The following is a 23,089-nucleotide window of genomic DNA, read 5'->3' as shown; positions in this document are numbered from 1 at the left end:
TACTTTACCTTTGTCATATGACACACCTGGTCATGGGACTGTAAACCACCAACCCCCCAGGCCTGCCCAACTCCAAGGAGCGCACATAACACCCAGGGAGTTGCAATCTCAGCGCCATTTTGGAATGCTGCCATCCACATGGATGATTAATCCAGATGAAACAATCTCAGATCACTCCTCCTAAATCAAGCCCCTCATCACACAGTTCTTCTCTTAAAATACCCTTCAACAGCTCTACAAAATGTAGACAATGAACTCTACACTCAACCTAATAGTCACCTCTCTCAACCTTGCCCAAGCAACATTGTGAACTTTCCCTGACCCTCCTCAATGAGCCGTAACAGGTCCCTTCGCTCTGTCCCATGAGGCACCTCTGTTTTCCATGTTTGCATTCCTCCTTGCATTCTTCCTCCAGAACTAATTTCCCTTTCCCTTTTCCTTCTGATTCAAAGCCTACACAGCCTTCAGAATGCTGTGTTGACCCTTGTATAACACCTTTCCTAGGGCCAGCATTGTGGCATAGCACGTAAGCTGCCACCTATGATGCCAGCATCCCAAGTGGGGACTGGTTCATATCCTGGCTGCTCCACTTCCAATACAGCTCTCTGTTAATGGCCTGGGAAAAGACACAGAGGATGGCCCCAGTTTTGGGCCCCTGATACCCATATGAGAGACCCAAATGAAGCTCCTGGTTCCTGGTTTTGGCCTAGCTCAGTTCTGGGGAGTGAACCAGCAGATGGAAGACCTCTCTTGCTCTGTCTCTTTCTCTTTCAAATAAACACATATTAAAAACAAAAACAAACAACAACAACAAAACCTTGTGCACTGGGGCTTACCCTCTTGCTCTTTCAGGAACCCCGCTACCATTGCCAGTTCACTGACTAACCTCCAGGATCATGACAGGCACATGGTCAAGTCATCCTTGTGGACCCAATTGACACTGGGCCATCCATCTACCACATGAGAATAAGCTCTCTGTCATGGATCTTTGTGCCAATGTTTGCTGCAAATTATTTCTTCTTCAAAAATAAAGAGATTCAGGTTATCCTTTTTATCAACAGCTTACTCAATTTTACTCTAATATGCTTTCTAGTGAGAAGAGTTCTTTATGGCATATAAAGGAGGGAGTGTACATGAATCATGGTCTGGTTTTTTCAATACTGTGAAGCACCCATGGGAGTGAGTCATAAAACTTATCAAAAACACTTTGCTGGGGCTGGTCTTGTGGTATAGCAGATTAAGCCACTGCCTGCAGTGAAGGCATCCCATAGGATGCCAGTTCAAGTCCTGGCTGTTCCACTTCTGATCCAGCTATGCGCCAGGGAAAGCAGCAGAGGATGGCCCAAGTCCTTGAGCCCCTGCACCCATGTGGGAGACTTAGATGCAGCTCTTGGCTCCTGGCTTCTGTCTGACCCAGTTCCAGCCAACCCAATCATTTCAGAAGTGAATCACTGGATGGGAGACCTTTCTCTCTCGCTGTCTCTCCTTGTGTCTCTATAACCCTGCCTTTCAAATAAATAAAATAAAGATTTTAAAAAGGCACTTTGCTTTTATAAATACAAGCAACCCAAGCACCTATCAATAGATAAATGGACAAACAAAACATGGTATAGTCACACACTATATTAATATTCAGCCATAAAAACGAATGAGGCACTGCTTACATGCTACAGCATGGATGAACCTTGAAAACACTGTTAACTGGAAACAAAAGGACAACTATTGTATGATGATGCTTGTAAGAAATATCTAGAATACGTAAATTCAAAGACAGTAAATTAGAGATTCCCAGAGATGAGGCTAATGCTTACAAAAAATGTGAAAGTCATCAATGCCACTAAACTGCACACTTAAAAATGCCAAGTTCTGGGACTGGCGCTGTGGCATAGTGGGTAATGCTGCCGCCTACAGTACCAGCACTCCAAATGGCCACTGATTCACACCCTGGCTGCTCCACTTCCAATCCAGCTCCCTGCTAATATACTTGGGAAAGCAGCGGAAGATGCCCAAGTGCTTGTGCCCCTGCACCCATGTGGGAGACCCAGATGCAGCTCCTGGCTCCTGGCTTAGGCCTGGCCTCATCCTTTGCGGTGATTTGGGGAGTGAACCAGTGGATGGAGGATCGCTTGCTCTCCCGCCCCCCCCGCCCCGTGCCTCTGCTTCTCCCTCCATAACGCTTTCAAATAAATAAAATCTTTTTAAAAATGGCAAGTTTTGTTTTACATATATTTTACCACAATATTTAAAAATTAAGGCTATACTCTATCAAACCCCTCAAAAAGTCTATTTTTAACAGGTGAAGTGTATGACAAGTGAATTATATCTCATTAAAGCTGTACTTTAAAAGCTTTAAAAGTGAAAGAAATACCAACATACTTGGTTCACTTCTCTCCTAAAGTGGGAACTAGCCAGCATCCTGCACTTCGCTTTTCACTTTCGCTGCCAGGTAACTCAAAGACCAAGTGTTGCGTTGGAGCACGGCAACAAGCCAAGACCTAACAGCTGTCTGTCATCATCATTTCCATCGGTATACTCAAACCTCAGGCTCCAGCTTCCTCTCCATGTTCTCTCTGTGTCTTCCTTGGTCCCACCTCTGCAAGTCTGCTAACCGAAATCACCTCAAGTGCTTGTACTCCAGGCTCTGCACAGACCCTGAGATACCGAGCTTTTGAGAAGAGTCTTAGTTCTCAAAACATGATGCCATAGATTCAGACTAACACTTGACTCCTGAGAGCAAAAGAGCAGAGCTCACGCTAAGGAAAAAAATTAAGAGAACGAGCAGCCTCAAAAGTAGCAGAAGTGTTAACAAGTTAACCAGCATCATCCAAAACCACCTTCAACCTACTCCTGAAGAGCAATAGGCCCAAACCGGGTAACACAGGCACGGAAATAACTACTGTTAACTGACATTTTCATTCTGGAAGTATTTTACTAAGACACACACAAAATTTACCCAAATGCCTATTATTTCCCAATAAATATTGGAAAATTATAACCCAAAATTCCAAGGAGTTTGCTTTAAGGTAACAGTAAAAAGTCATTCCTATGGGAGACAAAGCATTCCTGACTTGTAGAGAAATGTTCAGCAGTAATTCTATTAACATACTCAACTTCCAACCTTAGAAAAATAGAGTCCTGGATATGTATACTACTCCCCCAGTTAGCCCTCTAAATACTAACCTGTCCAAGGCACTGCCATAAAAATAAACTTACAAATGCAAAACCCAAAATAGGTCATTTCTACCTACACTAATAGTTTCTGGCAACGTAGTACGCAATCCTCATCCCTCTTTGATGACAAGACTATTATTACCAGAAAAACCATTTGGCTTGCGTCTTCATGTCGGTGCTTCTATCCACAGGGCAAACACTTTGCACTTGGATATGCTCTTAGTAAGTATTTCCCAAACATCAGTATGGAGTCAATCAGACGGCAGATTAAACTTTTCATGGTAAGTGGATAATGAATGATAAGAGGCAGTGTGTTCAAAGGTACAACGGTGCTCTAAAGAGCATAGACAAAGACGCCCACTTGTCTTTTAACTGCTGCCAGGACAGACGGAATCAGACGCCCGGCATCACAGGGTGGCTCCAAGTTCTGGGAGCGGGAAGGGGGTCAGGGAGGCAGGCTGCAAAGACGGAGTGCCCCGGTGACCTCTGAAACCCTGGGACACCCCCCGCCTTACCTCCTCTTCTGCAAAAGGCATGATCTACTTCAGGCTGCCTTTAGGTTCCTTCCTCCCCTCCCCAGATTTAAAGATGTCAGTGCTATTTTCTTTTCTAAATCACAGAATCCATTACAAAAGTTAACAAGTTTTCTACACATGAGGTATTCCAAGTTTTCTTCCACCCAGTATTTTCAATCAACAATAAAAAAGCACATACAAGGTCTTATGAGTTGGATATTATAACTGCTCCCAATGTTGAATGCTCATGTTTCTATTTAACCTTAAAGATTCCAATGTTGTACTATTCATATACAGAAAAGGAAAGCTGGTTTGGATATACAACTAGAAAAACTTGTTAATTCAGATTTAACCCTAAGACAAAAATGACTCTGTGGCAAGGAATAAGAGGATTAAGCAAATTAATTAGCTACAAAGTTCCAGTCCTTTAAACTGAATTCCTAGCACATTTAACTATTCGTCACCTTCTATGGTAGCAAAACTCTAAACAGTGCCTGGCATTGTAGCAAAGGGAGTAAAGCCACTGCCTGCAACACTAGCATTCCATGGGTGCCAGTTAGTGTCCTGATTGCTCTGCTTCCAATCCACCTCCCCGCTAATGGCCTAGGAAAAGCAGTGGAAGATGGCCCAGGTACCTAGGCCCCTCTCACACACGAGAGACTCAGAAGCAGCTCCTGGCTCCGCCTGGCCTAGCACTGGCTGTTGTGGCCATCTGGGGAGTGAACCACCAAGTGGAAGAGCTCTCCCCGTCTCTCCCTCTCTCTCTGTTATCTCTGACTTTCAAATAAATAAATCTTTAAAACAAAACAAAATTTATAAATAGATTTTTCTAAAAATCCTAAGGGTAGAGGGAAAGAAGGAATCAAATTAACTACAGGCTGGGTAAAATTATAACCTGCACTCACCATAGAAATATGCTATTCATATTTGAAAGCTATTTTGTTAAACAAGAAAGAAAATGACATTTTACCTAAAAGACTGCTTATGAGACCTAAGGGACTTACACGTCCCTGAGTCCTCACTCTGACATTCTCAGTGGCACGATCTCTAACCTGCCTACAATTAAAACCCAAATAGTCAAACAAAAAAACTGCATGGCTTACTCTCGTGCAGGCGTGTTCGTGGAGGATTCCTTTTCTGAACCTGGAGAGCTCACGGTTCGCAAAACACAATCATCTTCTTCAGAGGATAGGGCTTCTCCTTCCTGCTCGGCGTGGATTAGTTTTAAGGCCTCTATTCCGTCTTCTCCCTCCATCTGGTCACCGGGATTTGGCGGTGGTTCCGGACTCTTTAACATCAAATCGTCTTCACTTACAGAAACTGTGAGGCCACTACTGCTGCTGCTCAAACTGTCCTCCTCCTTCTCCTCGTGGGTTTCTCTGAAGGGGCTCTGTGATTCTGGGTCCCCTCGAGGATGATGGCCTGCAGAGGAGATGTGAATGGAGTAGTGAACACTAACATCAAGGGGCGACAAGGAAGCGCTGAGCAGAATTACCCACTAATTAAGAACAGGCTTGGGCTCTGCACCCACATGAAAGACCAGGAGAAGCACCTGGCCCTTGGCTTCAGATCAGCGGGGTGTGCTGGTCGCAGCGAGCAGGCCGCAGCGGCCTTTGGGGAGTGAACCAACGGAAAAAGGAAGACCTTTCTCTTTCTCTCTCTCACTGACCACTCTGCCTGTCAAAAAAAAACCAAAACCAAAAACAAAAACAAACAAACAAAAAAAAAACAGGCAGGAACAACCCACAACTTGTTATATAGTGGTTAAGAAATCTTTTTTTTTTTTTAAATTTTTTGCCAGGCAGAGTTAGACAGTGAGAGAGAGATATAGACAGTGAGAGAGAGGCAGAGAGAAAGGTCTTCCTTCCATTGGCTCACTCCCCTAATGGCCGCTACGGCCAGCGCTGTGCCGATCCGAAGCCAGGAGCCGGGTACTTCCTCCTGGTCTCCCACACGGGTGCAGGGCCCAAACACTTGGGCCATCCTCTTCTGCCCTCCCGGGCCACAGCAGAGAGCTGGACTGGAAGAGGAACAACCGGGACTAGTATCCGGTGCCCCAACTGGGACTAGAACCCGGGATGCCGGCGCCGCAGGTGGAGGATTAGCCAAGTGAGCCACGGCGCCGGCCAGTGGTTAAGAAATCTAAAACACTTAAAAATCATTTAAAAAATGTGTTTGAAAGGCAGAAAGACAGAAAGGGAGAGAGCGATATCTTTCCTTTGCTGATTCACTCCAGCTGGTGGTGGACCAGGCTAAGGCCACGAGGCTGAAACCCAATTCGAGTCTCCCATGTGAATGGCAGGACCCAAGCCCCCAGCTCTCCTTCTTGTCTGTACCCATCAACAGGAAGCTGAATCAGAAGTGGAGCCGGCACTTGAACCCAGGCACTCTGATATGCGATGAAGGTGCCCTAGGCAGCAGCTTAACACTGCGCCAAATGTAATATTTTTAAAAACATACACTAGGTTAAAAACTAGTGAATTCTCTTACAAAAAAAATTTTTTGTCCTCATTTATATTTAAGAATTCATTGGATCATCTCTTCCTTTTTAAAAAAATAAAAATAAAAAAGAATTCATTGGAACGGAATTTGTTGACAAAGTCACAATTTTGTTTTTTGACAGCAATAAAATTAGAGATTTTAGTTTGTCCTTACATAAGATCACTGTCACCTAGAAAAACTAAATACCAACAAAAATCAGCAACCTCAGCCTCTGATCCCACCTGAGAAAGCTCCCCAAGCAGAATGCTTCTCTTGAGACCACTTATTTTCCGATGCACAGTGTTCTGAAACTGATACAGGAGAGACTGGCGGGCTGGCTCTTTCTTCCTCGACTTCAATATGTTCCCGTGTCAGTATTTCTCCCTCTGATCCCTCTGATCTGCTGCAACTGTCACACTTTAAATCATCGGTTCTGTTCTTTGGACTTAATCTTTCCTGTAACGGGGAATGGAGTTCAGCAGACTTTTTGCCTACAGATAAATTGCTCTCACTGTGACGTGTGTTGCTTCCTATCTCCAAGCAATGAGTTTGTTCCTCCTCAGACAATACACTGGCTGTGACGGGCGTTTTCGCACCAATCTGAAGAGATGTCTTTCCATCTGTTCTGTCAGACTTATTTAAGCACTGTGTGTCACTGTTGGTTTGTACTACACAGCTGTCTGTCACATCACTGCTCTGGGCTGTCTGTGCAAGTGAATGTGGGTCAGGAATTGAAAAGTTCTTTGTGGGCTGGGGAGATTTCTGCTCTACACTGAAATCTCCAATGCTTGAGACGGCTGACATTTGGCGGCCCATAAAGATTGTTGCTGGTTGATACAGTCCTCTTGACATGGCGGTCTCCATGTTAATTCCTGCCTGTTGTGCAACCTGCAGCACCAAGAGAGATGCTAGTTAAACATACTGCATGTGAAACAAGGTTACTTTTAAAAAGAAAGGAGGTAATGGAAATGTAACCACAGGAATCGGCACCTACCATGTCTTAGGAAACTCATGGCTTCCGACATAGTGAATGAGTAGAAACTGAGTACACATTATTGAATTTTGCCAAAAATGTTGGTTTACAAAGAAATACTATCAAGAAACTTTGGATTCTATATTTTTGAAGAGAAATGTATGTGTCATTGTTAATCACACAATGTGATTAGTGTAACTGAGCAATATGCTTAAAAAGTGAATTTTGTGTTATGTTAATTAATAATAAACACCCTTCCCCTCCCACCCAAATGCTGCACATTCTAAAAGCTCTCCACAGAGAAATTCAGATTCAACAGAGCTAGGGAGGTGGTTAACCAAACCAAATAAAAACAAAATCAAAGCAGGGAGGCACACAAGGCTTAACTGGAGATTTCTATACCTTATTTCTAGAATTATCTATAACAAGAAAAAGTTCAGTAATCACCTCCAGGATGGTACTAAAATATATTGCATCATGTCTACTAATTTATAGTAAAACTGTAAATAATAGTACCAATTTTTCCTGAACATTTTCAAACAATTTGTAAGAAATTCAAATAAATTTGAATGTACTGGCATGTTGATGGAAAGAATGGGCACTGACCTAGGGAGACAGAGAGAGAGAGAGAGAAAGGGAGATGGAGAAGCAGCAGTTCAGGGGTCTGATAAAGGAAGCCGTCAGGAAGTGAAGTGCTTTCCCTCCAAAAGGACCCAAGAACTTCCACACAAATAAGAACATCTGATTCTCAGAGGCACATGCAGTAGATGCCAAGATGTATTTACATCCCTCCTCTGCAGATGAAAATCTGAGGCCCAGATTGTAAGAGAGAAAATGGCATACACTTGCTTCTCTTGAAATATATTGACTCTTCAATTACCAAAATCAAATAAACAACCTCAAAGTTAACAACAAAATGAACAGCTGTGCCAGAAAAAATGGTGAAATAAGAATCTATGAGCCGGCGCCGCAGCTCATTAGGCTAATCCTCCACCTTGCGGCGCTGGCACACCGGGTTCTAGTCCCGGTCGGGGCGCCGGATTCTGTCCCGGTTGCCCCTCTTCCAGGCCAGCTCTCTGCTGTGGCCCGGGAGTGCAGTGGAGGATGGCCCAAGTGCTTGGGCCCTGCACCCCATGGGAGACCAGGAGAAGCACCTGGCTCCTGCCATCGGATCAGCGCGGTGCGTCGGCCGTGGCGGCCACTGGAGGGTGAACCAACGGCAAAAAGAAGACCTTTCTCTCTGTCTCTCTCTCTCACTGTCCACTCTGCCTGTCAAAAAAAAAAAAAAAAAAAAAAAAAAAAAATCTATGAAGGGGCTGACACTGTGGTACAGCAGGTTAAAGCCCTGGCCTGAAGCACTGGCATCCCATATGGGCACTGGTTCGAGTTCTGGCTGCTCTTCTTCCGATCCAGCTCTCTGCTGTGGCCTGGGAAAGCAGTGGAAGATGGCCCAAGTCCCTGGGCCCCTGCACCCACGTGGGAGACCCAGAAGAAACTCCTGGCTCCTGCCTTTGGATCAGTGCAGCTCTAGCTGTTGCAACTATCTAGGGAATGAACCAGTGGATGGAAGAACTCTCGCTCTCTCTCTGTAACTCTGTCTTTCAAATAAATAAAAATAAATCTTTTTTTTTAGAAAAAGGAATCTGAAAATTCTCTGCTCCACAAAGACAAAACTAAAAACAACTTTCAGAATAACTTTTCAGAACTCCAGATATTAAGCCGGTTGCAGAAATGTGGTAATCAATTATTCAAGAAAAACAGCTCAAGAACTGGTATTTGGTCAAGCCCTTAGGACACCACTTCTGTTCACATGTTCTATATCAGAGTTCTATGTCTGATGCTTGGCTTCAGCTCCCAACTCAAGCTTTCTGCTAATGCAGATCCTGGGAGGCCATGGGGAGGGCTCAAGTACTTGGATCCCTTCCACCCAAGAGGGAGACCAGGATGACTTTGTGGCTCCCAGCTTTGACCTAGCCCAGTCCTGGCACTGTGGGCATTTGGGAGTGAACCAGTGAAGCTCTCTCTCTGTTTTTATCACTCTCAAATAAAATCAATAATTTTAAAAAGAAAAAGTTCAAACTTGGTAAGAACAGGGCACTTTGTAGCATTTTAACTTGTTTCATTCTCATTCCTACTTTCACAGATCTGCAGAAATTTAAAAGCCAACAGGCCATACTCTCAGTGAAAATCAGTAGGCTAGAAGCCACGCAAGGGGCAGAAAAGGGATGGAATTCTTTCAAACCCCATTCTCACTGAGAACGGTCATTACTTGATCAGTGTGGTGTCTTGGACAGTCTGACACAAAAGACTGTCTTTATTTGACCTGCCTGGGAGCTCACTCAGAGGGAACAGCTCTTTCCCTGGGGGCATTTGTCAAAAAGATCTGAAGAAATTGTTTAAACTGGAGGCTGTTTTAGGCAGTGGGTAAAATTCAGGGAAGACAATTTGCCAAAAAAAACTTAGAAGGAGATACTGGTGAGTGAGATGACCATAATGGGCTTTAAAAAGTTCCAACACATTCCTGGGCTTCCAGATGGCCACCTACAGGCCCGAAGGCATGGGAATGCTCTGGAGAAGCACAGGGTCCTAGGCTCTCACCTCTAGCTTACTGGAGGCTCTAGGCAGGGAGTGAAAGCCAAGGTGGTACTGAAAACTCTTTAAGGCACTAGACATTAAAGGTGAGCCCTTTGGCAAAGACTGTGAGAATTACAGAGCAAGTGTTTAAGGACAGCAGGTCTAATCCAGGAAGCTGGAGTCGGGAGCTGAAGACAAGCATCAGACTCAGCTTAGTTGATGTCTAAGCTAATTAAACAGAAAGTTCAATGAAAAAGAATACAGACTTTACATAATTAGCTCAGAAGTTATTAAACAAACAACAATAAAGAGCAAGAAGAGATTCTGAGGAGAATCTGATTTTCAGAGTTAGCACATTATTGTTTAAACTCATGTTTTTTAGAAATTTAAATTTACTTTTATTTATTTAGGAAGTGGGGGACGGTAAAGAGACAGAGACAGAGAGATCCTGGTCCATATACCAAACACCCACAACAGCGGAAGCTGGGCCAGACTGAATCCAGGAGTCTAAAACTCAGTCAGGGTTTTCTACGTGGGCACCAGGGATATAAGTACTTCAGCCACCACCTGCTGCCTCTCCCAGGATGTGCACTAGCAGGAAACTAGAGTGGGAAACATAGCTGGGATTTGAACCCAAGCACCGTGATATGGGACATCCCAAGTGGTGTCTTATCTGCTGTGCCAAATGCCTGCTCCTAAAATATTAAATTTTAACAAAAAAGTATGAGATGTCAAAGAAACCAATAAACTATGGCCTCTACACAGGGGATTAAAAAAAAAAAAAAAAAAAAAGCAGTCTACAGAAAACACCCCTGAGGAAGCCCGGGGTGAATTTACTAAATACAAACTTTAAATCAGCTACCTAAAAATGTTCAAAGAACTAAAGGAAATATCATCTAAATAATTAAAATATGAGAAGTGTCCAAATACAGAGTAACAATAAAGAGATATAAATCATAAAAACCCCCAAATAGAAGTAAAGAAATTCTACATCTACTGTGGGGAGCAGCCCGGACTGGACTGAGTTACTGGAATTAAGACTTATTCTATGCATCTGCTCTCCCACAATATGGCGCTGGGAGAGAAGTAAACAGCTTCCGCACAGCTGCCTCCAGTTCAACCAATAAACTGTAGGACTTGCTCCTGATTGGAGAGCAGCGTACTCGGCGTGTGGGCAGCCGAGTTAGGATTGGCGGAGGAGGACTATAAAGGAGGAGAGAGACGGCATGCACCAGGAACATCTAAGGGGAACATCTAAGGGAACACCTGTGCAGCCCCCGAGAGAGCCGGCCGGCGGTGTGCCGCTCCCCTGCGGAAGTGGGGAATGTGGCCAGGGGGAACTGCCCTTCCACGGAGGTGGAAGGGATAGTAGCCAACCCGGGAAGAACCAGCAGCAAACCCGGGGAGGGCTGAGCAGACGAAAGAACAGCGCAGGGTCCTGTGTCGTTCCTCCACGAAGAGGGGGAGCGACATAATGGTGCCGTGACTCGGATATGAAGCCTAGGCAGGGTTCAGTGTTGCTCCTCCACGAAGAGGGGGAGCAACAATCTACATCTGAAAAGTATAATCACCAGAATGAAAAATTATCTGGAGGGGCTCAGTGGTAGATATGAACAGGCAAAAGAAAAAAATCTGCAATCTTCAATATAGCTCCACTGAGATTATCCAGTCTGAGGAAAAGAAAGAAAAAAGAATAAAGACAAATGAATAGAGCCTCAGAGACCTGTAAAATGCCATCAAGCATACCACCAAACACACACTGAAAGACCCAGCAAGAGAGGAAGAAGAAACAGAGATAAATAGTTTTGAAGAAATAACAGCAAAAACTGCCCAAATTTGATGAAAAACTACAATTCCAAGAAACTCAACTAAGTGCAATTACTATAAAATCAAAAATATTCACACCTAGACACATCATAACTTACTGAAAGAGAATTGTGAAAGTAAAAAGAGAAATAATGCCCTCTTGTTCAAAGGGAACTTCAGGAAGATTAACAGCTGATTTCTCCTAGAAACTATGGATGCCCGAAGGCAGTAGAATAGCATACTAGAGTGCCAAAGGAAAGACTGCCAATAATTTTTCACTTGCCCTAATGAAACCCTATAAGAAATTCTTCATGGAGGCTGAAATGAAGACACTAGACAGTAACTCAAATCTGCATTACAAAATAAATAACACTAGTAGGGGTAACTACATTGGTAAAGAATACAAAGGACAATAAAAATGCTTCTGCTTGTAACTTTTTTTTGTCCCACTTATTTAAATTAAAAGAAAACTTCATAAAACATTAAGTATACATATGTATGATAAGCAGCACATAATACACAAGTACATAATCTGTATAACAATGATGTCACAAGGAAGAGGGAAGGGAATGGAAGTATATAGGAGCAAAGTTTTTTAAATGCTATTGAAATTAAGTTGGTATTAATCCAAACTATGCTATTATACATTAAGATATTAAGAATAGAAAAAATTGGCCAGTGTTGTGGCATAGTGGGAAAAGCTGCCACCAGCAATGCTGACATCCTACCTGGGCTCCAGTTCATGTCCCGGCTTTCCCCTTCCAATCCAGCTGCTTGCTAATGGCCTGGGAAAAGCAGTGGAAGATGGCCCAAGTGTTTGGGCCCCTCCCACCCACTTGGGAGACACAAATGAAGCTCCTGGCTCTTGGCTTCAGCCTGGCCTAGCCCTGGCCGCTACAGCCATCTAGGGAATGAACCAGCAGAAGGAAGATCCCTCTATCTTTCCCCCTCTCTATATAATTCTAACTTTCAAATAAATAAATAAACATTTTTTGTTTTAAAGATTTATTTTATTTATTTGAAAGAGAGAGGGAGACAGAAAGAGGGAGATCCTCTATCTGCTGGTTCACTTCCCAAATGGCCACAAAGGCTGGAGCTGAGCTGATCCAAAGTCAGGAGCCAGGAGCTTCTTCCTGTTCTCCTCCTACACAGGTGCAAGGGCCCAAAGACTTGGGCCATTCTCCACTGCTTTCTCAGGTGCATTAGCAGGGAGCTGGATCGGAGTGGAACAGCCAGGACTAGAATCAGTGCCCATATAAGAAGCCAGCACTGCAGGCCAGGGCTTTAACCTGCTGCACCACAGTGCTGGCCTCTAAATAAATATTTTTAAAAGTTAAAAAAAGAGTAGAAAAATGACAAGGGAATTAAAATGGCACACTATAGATATCTAACATGAAACAGGCAGTGATAGAGGAATAAAAAAGCAAGAAAGATATACAACAAAATGAAATATTCAAATCCTTCCTCATCAGCAATTCTATTAAATAAAATGAATTAAATGCTATGATTAAAATCAAAGAACTGGCCAAATGTATTAATAAAAACACATGATCCTACTCGGTATTGCCACAACAAGACTCATTTTAGATTCAAAGAAATGAAGTTCTAAATAAAATCCTAAATAAACCAAACAACATATAAAAAGGATAACACACCAATACTAGCATTTACCAAGGAATGTACTCTTGGTTCAACATATAAAAATTAAGTTATTCCACAATATATACATACTTTAAGACATCATGTTGTACACAGTAAATACATACAACTTTATCTGCCAATGTAAATAATAAAAAACTGATGGCAAAATGAGAAAAATAAATATTTGCCAAACCAAAAGAAATCAATTAATATATAATGCACTATATTAATAAAGGACAAAAACCCCTCATATAATTACTTCAATAAATATTTGATAAAACATTTGACAAAATCCAATAGTAATGATCAAAAATACTTAACAAATATGAAATAGAGGGAAACTCCCTCAACATGATGAAATGTATCCAGGAATAACCCACTGCTAACTTAATGGTCAATAATGAAAGACTGAAGCTTCCCCTCAACAAGGTCAGGATCAAAAGGCCAGTGCTGTTGTATAGTGAGTTACATCTGCTTAGACATCTGGATCTCATAGCAGAGTGCTGGTTCAAATCCCAACTACTCTGTTTCTGATGCACCCCTTTGCTGATACATCCTGAGAAACAGCAGATGGTGCTCAGTGCCTGGGCCCCTGCCACCCTTGTGGAAGATGTGGATGGAGTTATGGGCTCCCAGCTCGGGCCTGGCCTGACCCTGGCTGTTGCAGGCATCTGGGAGTGAAGCAAGCAGATGGAAGATTTCTCTCTGTGTGGGTCACTCTGCCTTTCAAGGAGATGAAAATAAACATGAAAAAAAAGGTCTACTCTCACCACTTCCTTAAAAAAGAAAAGTCATCTAGATTAGAAAGGAAAAAGCATTAACTATTTCTATCTGCAGATGACATGATTTTGTATTAAGAAAGCCTATATAAAAAAATCTATCAGAAGGCCGGTGCCGCGGCTCAATAGGCTAATCCTCCGCCTGTGGCACCGGCACCCCGGGTTCTAGTCCCGGTTGGGGCGCTAGATTCTGTCCCGGTTGCTCCTCTTCCAGTCCAGCTCTCTGCTGTGGCCCGGGAAGGCAGTGGAGGATGGCCCAAGTGCTTGGGCCCTACACCCGCATGGGACACCAGGAGGAAGCACCCGGCTCCTGGCTTCGGATCGGCGCAGCACACCGGCTGCAGTGCGTCAGCCATAGCAGCCATTTGGGGGCTGAACCAACGGAAAAGGAAGACCTTTCTCTCTGTCTCTCTCTCTCACTAACTCTGCCTGTCAAAAAAAAAAAAAAACTATCAGAAATAATAAACACATTAAGAAAGGTTACAGAAGATCAACATGCAAATATTAATATACAAATCAAAAATTTATTTATAATTAATAACAAGTTATTGAGCATTGCCTAAAATAGTCCCTAACAACATGGCACCTGGCGGATGTTCGGGGGGCATGTCTGCGGCCACTGTGGTTAAACCATGTGAGATCGGACCACCTGCAGGGATAGGTCCGATTTAGTTCCAGACACATGGACAGTGTATGATCCCTATGCCTGCATGACCTTTTCACTGATTGGCTCCCCTACTGCGCATGTCTTTTGTAAGCTTTATAAGCCTGTACACTTCCTCAATAAAGTAGTTCCTGCTTCAACAGAACTCATGGGTGCTTGCTGCAGTGTGCTTGACCCGTCGACCTTACCTCTCCCGTTTGCCTTGTTGGGGAGTGCTTGTACTGTCTCCTGCTGGTCAGGGGCCAGTCTCAGGCTTAAGACCCCAACAGCAAGTTAGTAAAATTGAAGTCAGAAAATAATTCCATTTATGATAGTCTCAAAGCAAACAAAATACACAGAAATAAATTTAACAAAGAAGTATAAGATTTATATAATAAAAATTAAAAAGTATTGATTAAAAAAAGATAAAGACCAACCAGAAAGGTATTCTGGGTTCAAAAAGTGTAAGACTCGGCCGGCACCGCGGCTCACTAGGCTAATCCTCCGCCTTGCGGCACCGGCACACCGGGTTCTAGTCCCGGGCGGGGCGCCGGATTCTGTCCCGGTTGCCCCCCTTCCAGGCCAGCTCTCTGCTGTGGCCAGGGAGTGCAGTGGAGGATGGCCCGAGTACTTGGGCCCTGCACCCCATGGGAGACCAGGAGAAGCACCTGGCTCCTGCCTTCAGATCAGCGCAGTGCACTGGCCGCAGCACGCCGGCCGCGGCGGCCATTGGAGGGTGAACCAACGGCAAAGGAAGACCTTTTTCTCTGTCTCTCTGTCTCTCTCACTGTCCACTCTGCCTGTCCAAAAAAAAAAAGTGTAAGACTCCTCTCTCTCCCTCTCTCTACCTGCTTGTCTATATCTCTGACTTTCAAAAAAACTAAATAAAAAAGTGGGGGTTTTTTTACATAAAAATAAAAATAGAAGTGTAAAACTCAACATTGTCAAGAAACCAACACTCTGCAAGTGACCTATAAATTCAATACAATGCCTATTAAAATACCAGCTAGTGTTTTGAATAAATTGATAAGCTGTTACTAAAATTCATATAGAAATACAATAGATGCAGAATAGATATTACAATCTTGCAAAGGCTGGAGGATTCACACATCACAATTTCAAAACTTACTACAAAAGTTACTTAACTAGAGTAATTCTAGACTGTGTAGTTCTGTATAAGGACAGGCACACAGATTAGCAGGACAGAATTGAACTCAGAAATAAATTCATGCATTTATGTTCAACTGAGTCTTGACAAAGCTGTCAAAATAATTCAAGAGGACAAAAGTGGCCTTTTGTATAAATGGTGCTATGACAATGGGATATCTACACACACACACACACACACACACACACAAAAGTTGTACCCCTACCTCACATCATACAAAAAATTACCAAAAATATACCAGCTATTTAAGTATAAGAACTAAAACCATAATGCTATTGTTAGAAAATCTTCATGACCTTGGCTTAGGCAAGAGTTTCTTAGAAATGAAACCATGAGTACAAGCAACAAAAGGAAAAAAATAAATTAACTGAACGTCATCAAAATTCCAAAGTTTTGTGTTTCAAAAAGACACTATCTGGAAAGTGAAAAGATAATCCACCAAAAGGGAAAAATATTTGCAAATCATCTATCTGACAAGCATTTAGTATCTACAATTGTGGGGAGCAACTCAGACTAGACTGTTACTCGAATTAAGACTTATTCTATGCATCTGCTCTCCCACAATATGGCACTGGGAGAGGAGGAAACAGCTTCTACACAGCTGCCTCCAGTTCAACCAATAAACTGTAGGACCTACTCCTGATTGGAGGAGAGCAGCGTACTTGGCGTGTGGGTAGCAGAGTTGGGATTGGTGGAAGAGGACTAGAAAGGAGGAGAGAGACAACATGCACCAGGAACACCTGAGGAACATCTGTGCAGCCCCCGAGAGAGCCGGCCGGCGGTGTGCCGCTCCCCCGCGGAAGTGGGGAAAGTGGCAGGGGGAACCGCCCCTCCACGGAGGTGGAAGGGATGGTAGCCAACCCGGGAAGAACCAGCAGCAAACCCGGGGAGGGCCAAGCAGACAAAAGAACAGCGCAGGGTCCTGTGTCGTTCCTCCTCGAAGAGGGGGAGCGACATAATGGTGCCGTGACTCGGATATGAAGCCTAGGCAGGGTTTAGTGTCGTTCCTCCACGAAGAGGGGGAGTGACATACAATATATAAAGAAGTCATATAACTAAATGATAAAAGGACAAATAACCCAATTAAAAATGGACAAAGGATGTTTCTCCAAAGAAGATATGTAACTAGCTTATAGACACACAAAATAATGCTTACCATCATCACTAATTAGCAGAAGAAAATGCACTGGGTGTCTGGATCCACTCAGGCTGCTGTTGATAAAGTCCCATAGCCTAGGCAGCTTACAAACTACAGACCCATTTCTCCCACTTCTGGAGGCCAGGAAGTACAAGACCCAGGCATTGACTCACTGGGGTTCTGGCAAGGGGCCCTCTTTCCCAGGGCCACCTTTTTGCTGTGTTCTGCAGTGGGAGGGACAAACTCCCTCTGCACAAATTCCACTTGCAAGGGCTGTGCCCTCCTGACACAATCACTTCCCAAAGGCCTCTCTTATTATCATCACCTTGGGGCTGGTGCTTGAACATTTGAATTTTAAGGGGATACAAACATTCAGACCATAGCAGTAGTTATGATTTTAAAAAAGACAGGTAATAGCAAGTATTGTTGATGTACAAAAATTAGAATCATCAAACATTGTTGGTGAGAATGTAAAACACTACAACCATCTGAGCAAAGTTTGGCGGCTCCTGATAAAGTTCAACATAGAGTTACTGTATGACTCAACAATTCTACAATCCAGGTGGATATTTGAGAGAGGTGGAAACATGTCACGCACAAGAATGTTTATAGAAACATGACTCACAATAGCCCAAAGTGGAAACAACTCAAACGACCATCATCCAGTAACTAGATAAGCAAAATGTGCTACAGCCATACAACAGAATATTGTTCAGCCATGAAAAAAAAAAATGGAGTACTTACACCTACTTCATTATGGATGCACTTGGAAAACATTATGCTCAGTGGAAAGCCAGTCACGAAAGATCATGCGGTATGAGACTCCAAATACAGCGAATGGGAGCAGTCAGGAGAGACAGGGGGTGATTGAGAAGAGGTTTCTTTTTAAGCAGTGAAAATATTCTAAAATTGATGGTGACGATAAAACTGATGGCTACACAGCCCTGGACTATGATTAAACACCATAAGACTGTCCAACAAAGAAAGAACACATGAATGAAAACTTCTTACAAGAGAAATTAAGTTACATGGCGAATTTAAGATTAGGAAAAGTACATCTGTGCCCATGGGGGAGGGGGAAGTAAGAAGGATCTGTGGGATACAAAAGTACAGGAGTACAGGACATTCTCCTTGGTAACCCCTTTAAAATTCCAATACTCTCTAGAGTCGGTAATCCTGTTAAATCTCTCGCAGATCTTTCTAGAGATGCTCTGTGCACATACTAGTAAGCGTGTGTGTGCATGTGTGTGTAAAGAGAAGCATACTATGCGTTTTAATTTTAACAGCTGCATACCATCCTCTTCTATAGATTTACCAAAAGTTACTTAAGCATTCTGCAAGGAAGGCCCTTGCTTTGTTGCCCATCTTCATCACACCAACCCATGCTGCAACAACTACCCCTAAGTGAATGAGGGGTCATCAAAAATTCTGTGGAAAATGTGTAGTATAAGGATCTAGGCAGAGATTATTTTTGCACCAACACAGGCTTATCATTTAATTCTATTTTTCCTACAAGCTTTCTGAAATGCCCTCATAGTTGGTTTCTTTTTTTTAAAGATTTAGTTCTTTATTTATTTGAAAGGTAGAGCTAGAGAGAGAGAGAGAGAGAGAGAGAGATTTCCATCTGTTGATTCACTCCCCAAATGGCCACAACGCCCAGAGCTGGGCCAGTCTGAAGCCAGGAGCTTCACCTGCGTCTCCCACATGGGTACAGGGGCCCAGGCTTGTGGGCCATCTTCCGCTGCTTTTAGCAGTGAGCTGGATCAGAAGAGGAGCAGCTGGGACTTGAACCGGCGCCCATATGAAATGTCAGCACTGCAGGCGGTGGCTTAATCTACTAAGTCACAGTGCTGGCCCCATCTAGTTAGTTTCTTAGATTTGCAAGTGCAGCACTGTACTTTAAGATGCTAACAGTGGCAAAAACTGGGTGAGGGATTCAAGGGAATTCGCTATACTATCTCTGCAACTTTTCTGTGAATCTAAAATTAAAATTTATTAAAAATTGTTACCCCTAGTATTGAAGTAAGTAGGTGAAATATAAGCTCTCCCATTGCAGGTAGCAGAATAAATAGGCAGAATCCTCTTGGAAAAGAATCTGGTAACAAGAGACCTAAACATGCTTGTTGATTCTGATTCAGTATCCTGCATGGAAATCCATGTTAGAATAAATCTAACCGGGGGAAAAAAAGCTATACATGCAAACAAGTTCATTTAAAGCATTATCAGTTACCAAGAAAATTGGAAGCTGCCTGAATAACTATAAAATAGGACAAGATCATGTAGGAAGAAAAATAAGGCAAACGAAGACTACATCATAATAAAAGAAATGCTTACTAGATACAGTAAACAAGAAAACCAAAGCTTGTATTTATATAAAGATAAATCTAAACATAGGAAAAAGAAATTCACTAACATGTTTGGACTGTAGAGTATTATCATGAATATGAACATTACTATTATTGTTTTTTCTATTTTATAGTTTAACGAATTTGGGGTCAGCGCTGTGGCGAAACAGGCAAAGCCACAGTGCCAGTACCCACTCAGGCAGCAGCTTGAGTCCTGGCTGCTCCACTTCTGATCCAGCTCCTTGTTTATGTGCCTGGGAAAGCAGCGGAGGATGGCCCAAGTGCTTGGGCCCCTGCACTCACCTGGGAGACCTGGAGGAGCCTCCTGGCTCCTGGCTTCAGATCAGCACAGCTCTGGCTGTTACAGCCATCTGGAAAGCTGGAGAGTGAACCAGTGGATGGAAGATCTCTCCCCTTCTCTTTCTCTCTCTCTCTCTGTCTCTAACTCTGCCTTTCAAATAAATAAATAAATCCTAAAAAAATAATTTAACAAATTCAACTTGACTTCTACTTGTAAAAACAGTTTTACTGAAATACATTTGGATACCACAATTAATCTTTTAAAGTCTGTCATTCAGTGTCATATTCACAGATTATGTACTTCCAGAGTATTTTTTCATCATTCCTAAAAAGACTCCATATTTTTTAGCTACAATTTTCCATCTACCCTAACCAGCCCAGAGTCAAGACAATCACGTTTCCTACTGTCTCCATGGATTTGCCTACTTTGGACATTTTATATAAATGTAATCATATAATACGTGGCCTTTTTTGACTGGCTTCTTCCACTTAGAAAGATGTTTCTAAGGTTTCCACGTTGAACTACATTATCATTACTTCATTCCTTTTCATGGCTGAATAATACTCCACTATATGGATCAACTGTACTTTGCTTATCGATTCATCAGAGGACTGAGATATGATCTGTCTTCACTTTTCAGCTATTATGAATAACGCTGCCACGAACATTTGTGCAAGATTGTGTGTGAACAAATGTTCTCACCCTCTGTGAGTACAGATCTAGGTGTGCAATTGCTGAGTTATATGGTAACTCCACGTTTAACTTCTTCAGGAATTTCAAATGTTTTCCCGAGTGGATGTGCAGTTTTACATTCCTATCAGCAAGTATCTAAACTTCTATTAAAAAAAAATCTACGAGAAACTTACAATATTAACTGCTGCTCACTCCAATGCTACAATGGAACTCACTCAACATATGCAAAATAAAATACAAGCTAAGCCTCTGTAGGCTGGCAGCTTTCCCATTTGTGGAGATCAAGCCCTAAGACAGGTGTCTCTTTTCTTTGTTAAGATAGTCTGTCATTTTGTTTCCTTAGCAACAGCAAACAGGGTGCTCTTTAATCTGAAATTCTGAACTGTATTATGTGTCTTCTCAAGGCAGTCTCTGAGCCAAGGAAGCTGAAAAGAGAATGCCATGTTTACATTATTATTGACACTTGGATAATATTAGGAACTGAAAAGCTTTTGAGAGGCAGAAGTTACTGCCAAAAGAAAGAGAGCCTGTATCAGTATTTAAGGATCTGACATAATGACCAACGTGTCCACGCCTCCCTATTTACCTAGAGTCAAGTGCTAAAGGTAAATCTGTAATCCAAGGTTTTAGTTCAGTTCCTTTTCCTGTCAAAGGTGCCCATCTTGGTCTCTTAACAATGTGGGGAGTTGGGGAAAGGGATGGCAAAACAAATAAACATGATTTAAAAATTCTAATTAGTGAACAGAATGTAATTTTTAAAATCAGAAATTCACCTTTACTGGGGGACACAGGCCAGTCACACATAAGGAGATACTGGCAAGTTTAGAATTGCAATAATGTCCCAATCATTATGAACTATAGTATTGAAAATAGGTGTATCTTGACCATTACTGCACTTTGAAAAAATAAATGTTGCACTGCATGTTTTACAAAATGCTAAGGAAATCTGTTTTTTCTGTAATCTATCACTACTTTTACACAGGCAAGAAATGAGAAGTAGCAAGTGGAATGCAGAATGGAAATGGAGCTGTTAGACTAAAATTTTCAGCTGTTTACACAGAACAATCATCACTCTAAGTCCCACTGTAAGCAAGTCCTTAAGTTACATGGAGAAGATTTTTTTTAATATTTTTTAAAAGATTTTATTTATTTATTTGAGAGGTAAAGTTATAGACAGTAAGAAGGAGAGACAGAAAGAAAGGTCTTCCACCCGCTGGTTCACTCCCCAAATGATCTCAATGGTGAGAGCTGTGCCGATCCGAAGCCAGGAGCCAGGAGCTTCTTCCCGCTCTCCCATGTGGGTGCAGGGGCCCAAGCACCTGGGCCATCATCTACTGCTTTCCCAGGCCATAGCAGAGATCTGGATCAGAAGTGGAGCAGCCAGAACTAGAACTGGCGCCTACATGGGATGCTGGCACAGCAGGCAGAGGATTAACCTACTGCGCCGTGGTGCTGGCCCCATGGAGAAGCTTTTTAAAAATCCTTTAATAATAATTTACATGCAAGAATGCAGAAGGAACTAATGTGCTTTATCACTTGATATGGACTGAACCCCCAAATTCATGTGTTGAAGCCCTAAATCCCAATGTGACTGTATCTGGAGTAGAGGCCTTTAAGAAGGGAATGAAGGTTAAATGAGTTCATAAGAGTGCGACCTTAAACCAATAGGGATGGTGTCCTTCTAAGAAAAGGAAGAGATACCAAACTTCCCTCCCTCTGTCTCTGTCTCTGTACACACCCCTAAGCACTGCCTTAACTAACTTCCCTCCCTCCATCTCTGTCTCTGTCTCTGTCCCTGTCTCTCTCTTCTCTATACACACCCCTAAGCACTGCCTTAACTAAAGCAAAGCAAAGTCAAGTCAGCTTTTTTGCTATTACAACAAAATACCTGAGGCAGCCTAACTAATAAATATTTCAGGTCATGGTTGTTGGCAGTTCACAGTCCAAAATCATGAGGTTGCCATTGATCTGGTGTCTGGTGATGGTAACTCTTGCGAGGCAGAGTCCAGAGGTGGCACAGAACATTACACGGCAAGAGACGGGGAGTTCGCACATCTGTCTATATTAATCTCTCCTTATAAAGTCACCAGGATCCCACCAGAGGTGCCACCCTAATGACCTAATCAAATATAATCATTTCCTAAAAGCCGTACCTCTAAGGACCATAATAGAATCAATTTTTCACCCTCTTAGCACTGTAAGGAGAAAATTTTTAGTATTTAAATACCTCAACGAGTTGGGGACCAAATCATATTTAAAATTCATAGCACACAGTTTGCAAATGAAGAAGAAAAGCTTAACAAATGTCTAAGAACGTCAAGGCATCAGCTATGGCCTGTATATGCTCACAATTCCCAATGCCTGGGTAAGGCTCAGGATGTAACTGCATGTCCTTTAAGTTCCCTGCTCATGAAAGAAATGTACAGAGCTGTTTAAGAGGGACAGAATGTCAATTCCATTTTCCATAATTCTGAAAAAAAGACTTAAGCAACTCATACTCTACCATAATTAAAAGAGCAGTCTCATCCTCAGGCAGGCTCTTTATTCCTAATATGGATTAACTACTTTCCTATTTCCTCCTCAAAAACTTTGAATTAGATTAATATTATTAAATCAAAGAAACAAGACTCAATGCAGAGGTACGTGAAGAACAAGTTGTTCTATTTGATTATATTCTCAACGCTTCCCCCTGCCCTCCCAGAAGTAACTGAGATTAAACAACTTACTGTGTCCTTTTGCTACTCTGTCCAAAGTCAGACAATCCTAATTAATTCCCTCCAGAGAAGGGTTAGGCATTTGTACACTCCTGCAACTGGCTTTCCACGCTCAGCAATACCACGTGCACCACCCCCACTCAGAGA

The 23,089-nt window shown here is 42.6% G+C and overlaps 1 protein-coding gene across 2 annotated transcripts in view; it reads right to left on the bottom strand.

Annotated features, from left to right (window-relative positions):
• KIZ (kizuna centrosomal protein) overlaps positions 1–23,089 on the bottom strand; it is a 114,089-nt gene that overhangs the window by 63,624 nt on the left and 27,376 nt on the right. For both annotated transcript variants that reach the window (XM_002710943.5, XM_051845317.2), the window contains exons 5-6: positions 6,410–7,055; positions 4,790–5,108 (exon numbers count right to left, since the gene is read on the bottom strand). In XM_002710943.5, the coding sequence (XP_002710989.2) occupies positions 4,790–5,108; positions 6,410–7,055 (965 nt within the window). The remainder of the gene's footprint in view (positions 1–4,789; positions 5,109–6,409; positions 7,056–23,089) is intronic.

The sequence above is a fragment of the Oryctolagus cuniculus genome, chromosome 11 (genome assembly GCF_964237555.1).
Source record: "Oryctolagus cuniculus chromosome 11, mOryCun1.1, whole genome shotgun sequence".
Lineage (NCBI taxonomy): Eukaryota > Metazoa > Chordata > Mammalia > Lagomorpha > Leporidae > Oryctolagus > Oryctolagus cuniculus.
Note: the sequence above shows the minus strand (reverse complement) of the source record. Positions and strands in the feature narration are given on the sequence as shown.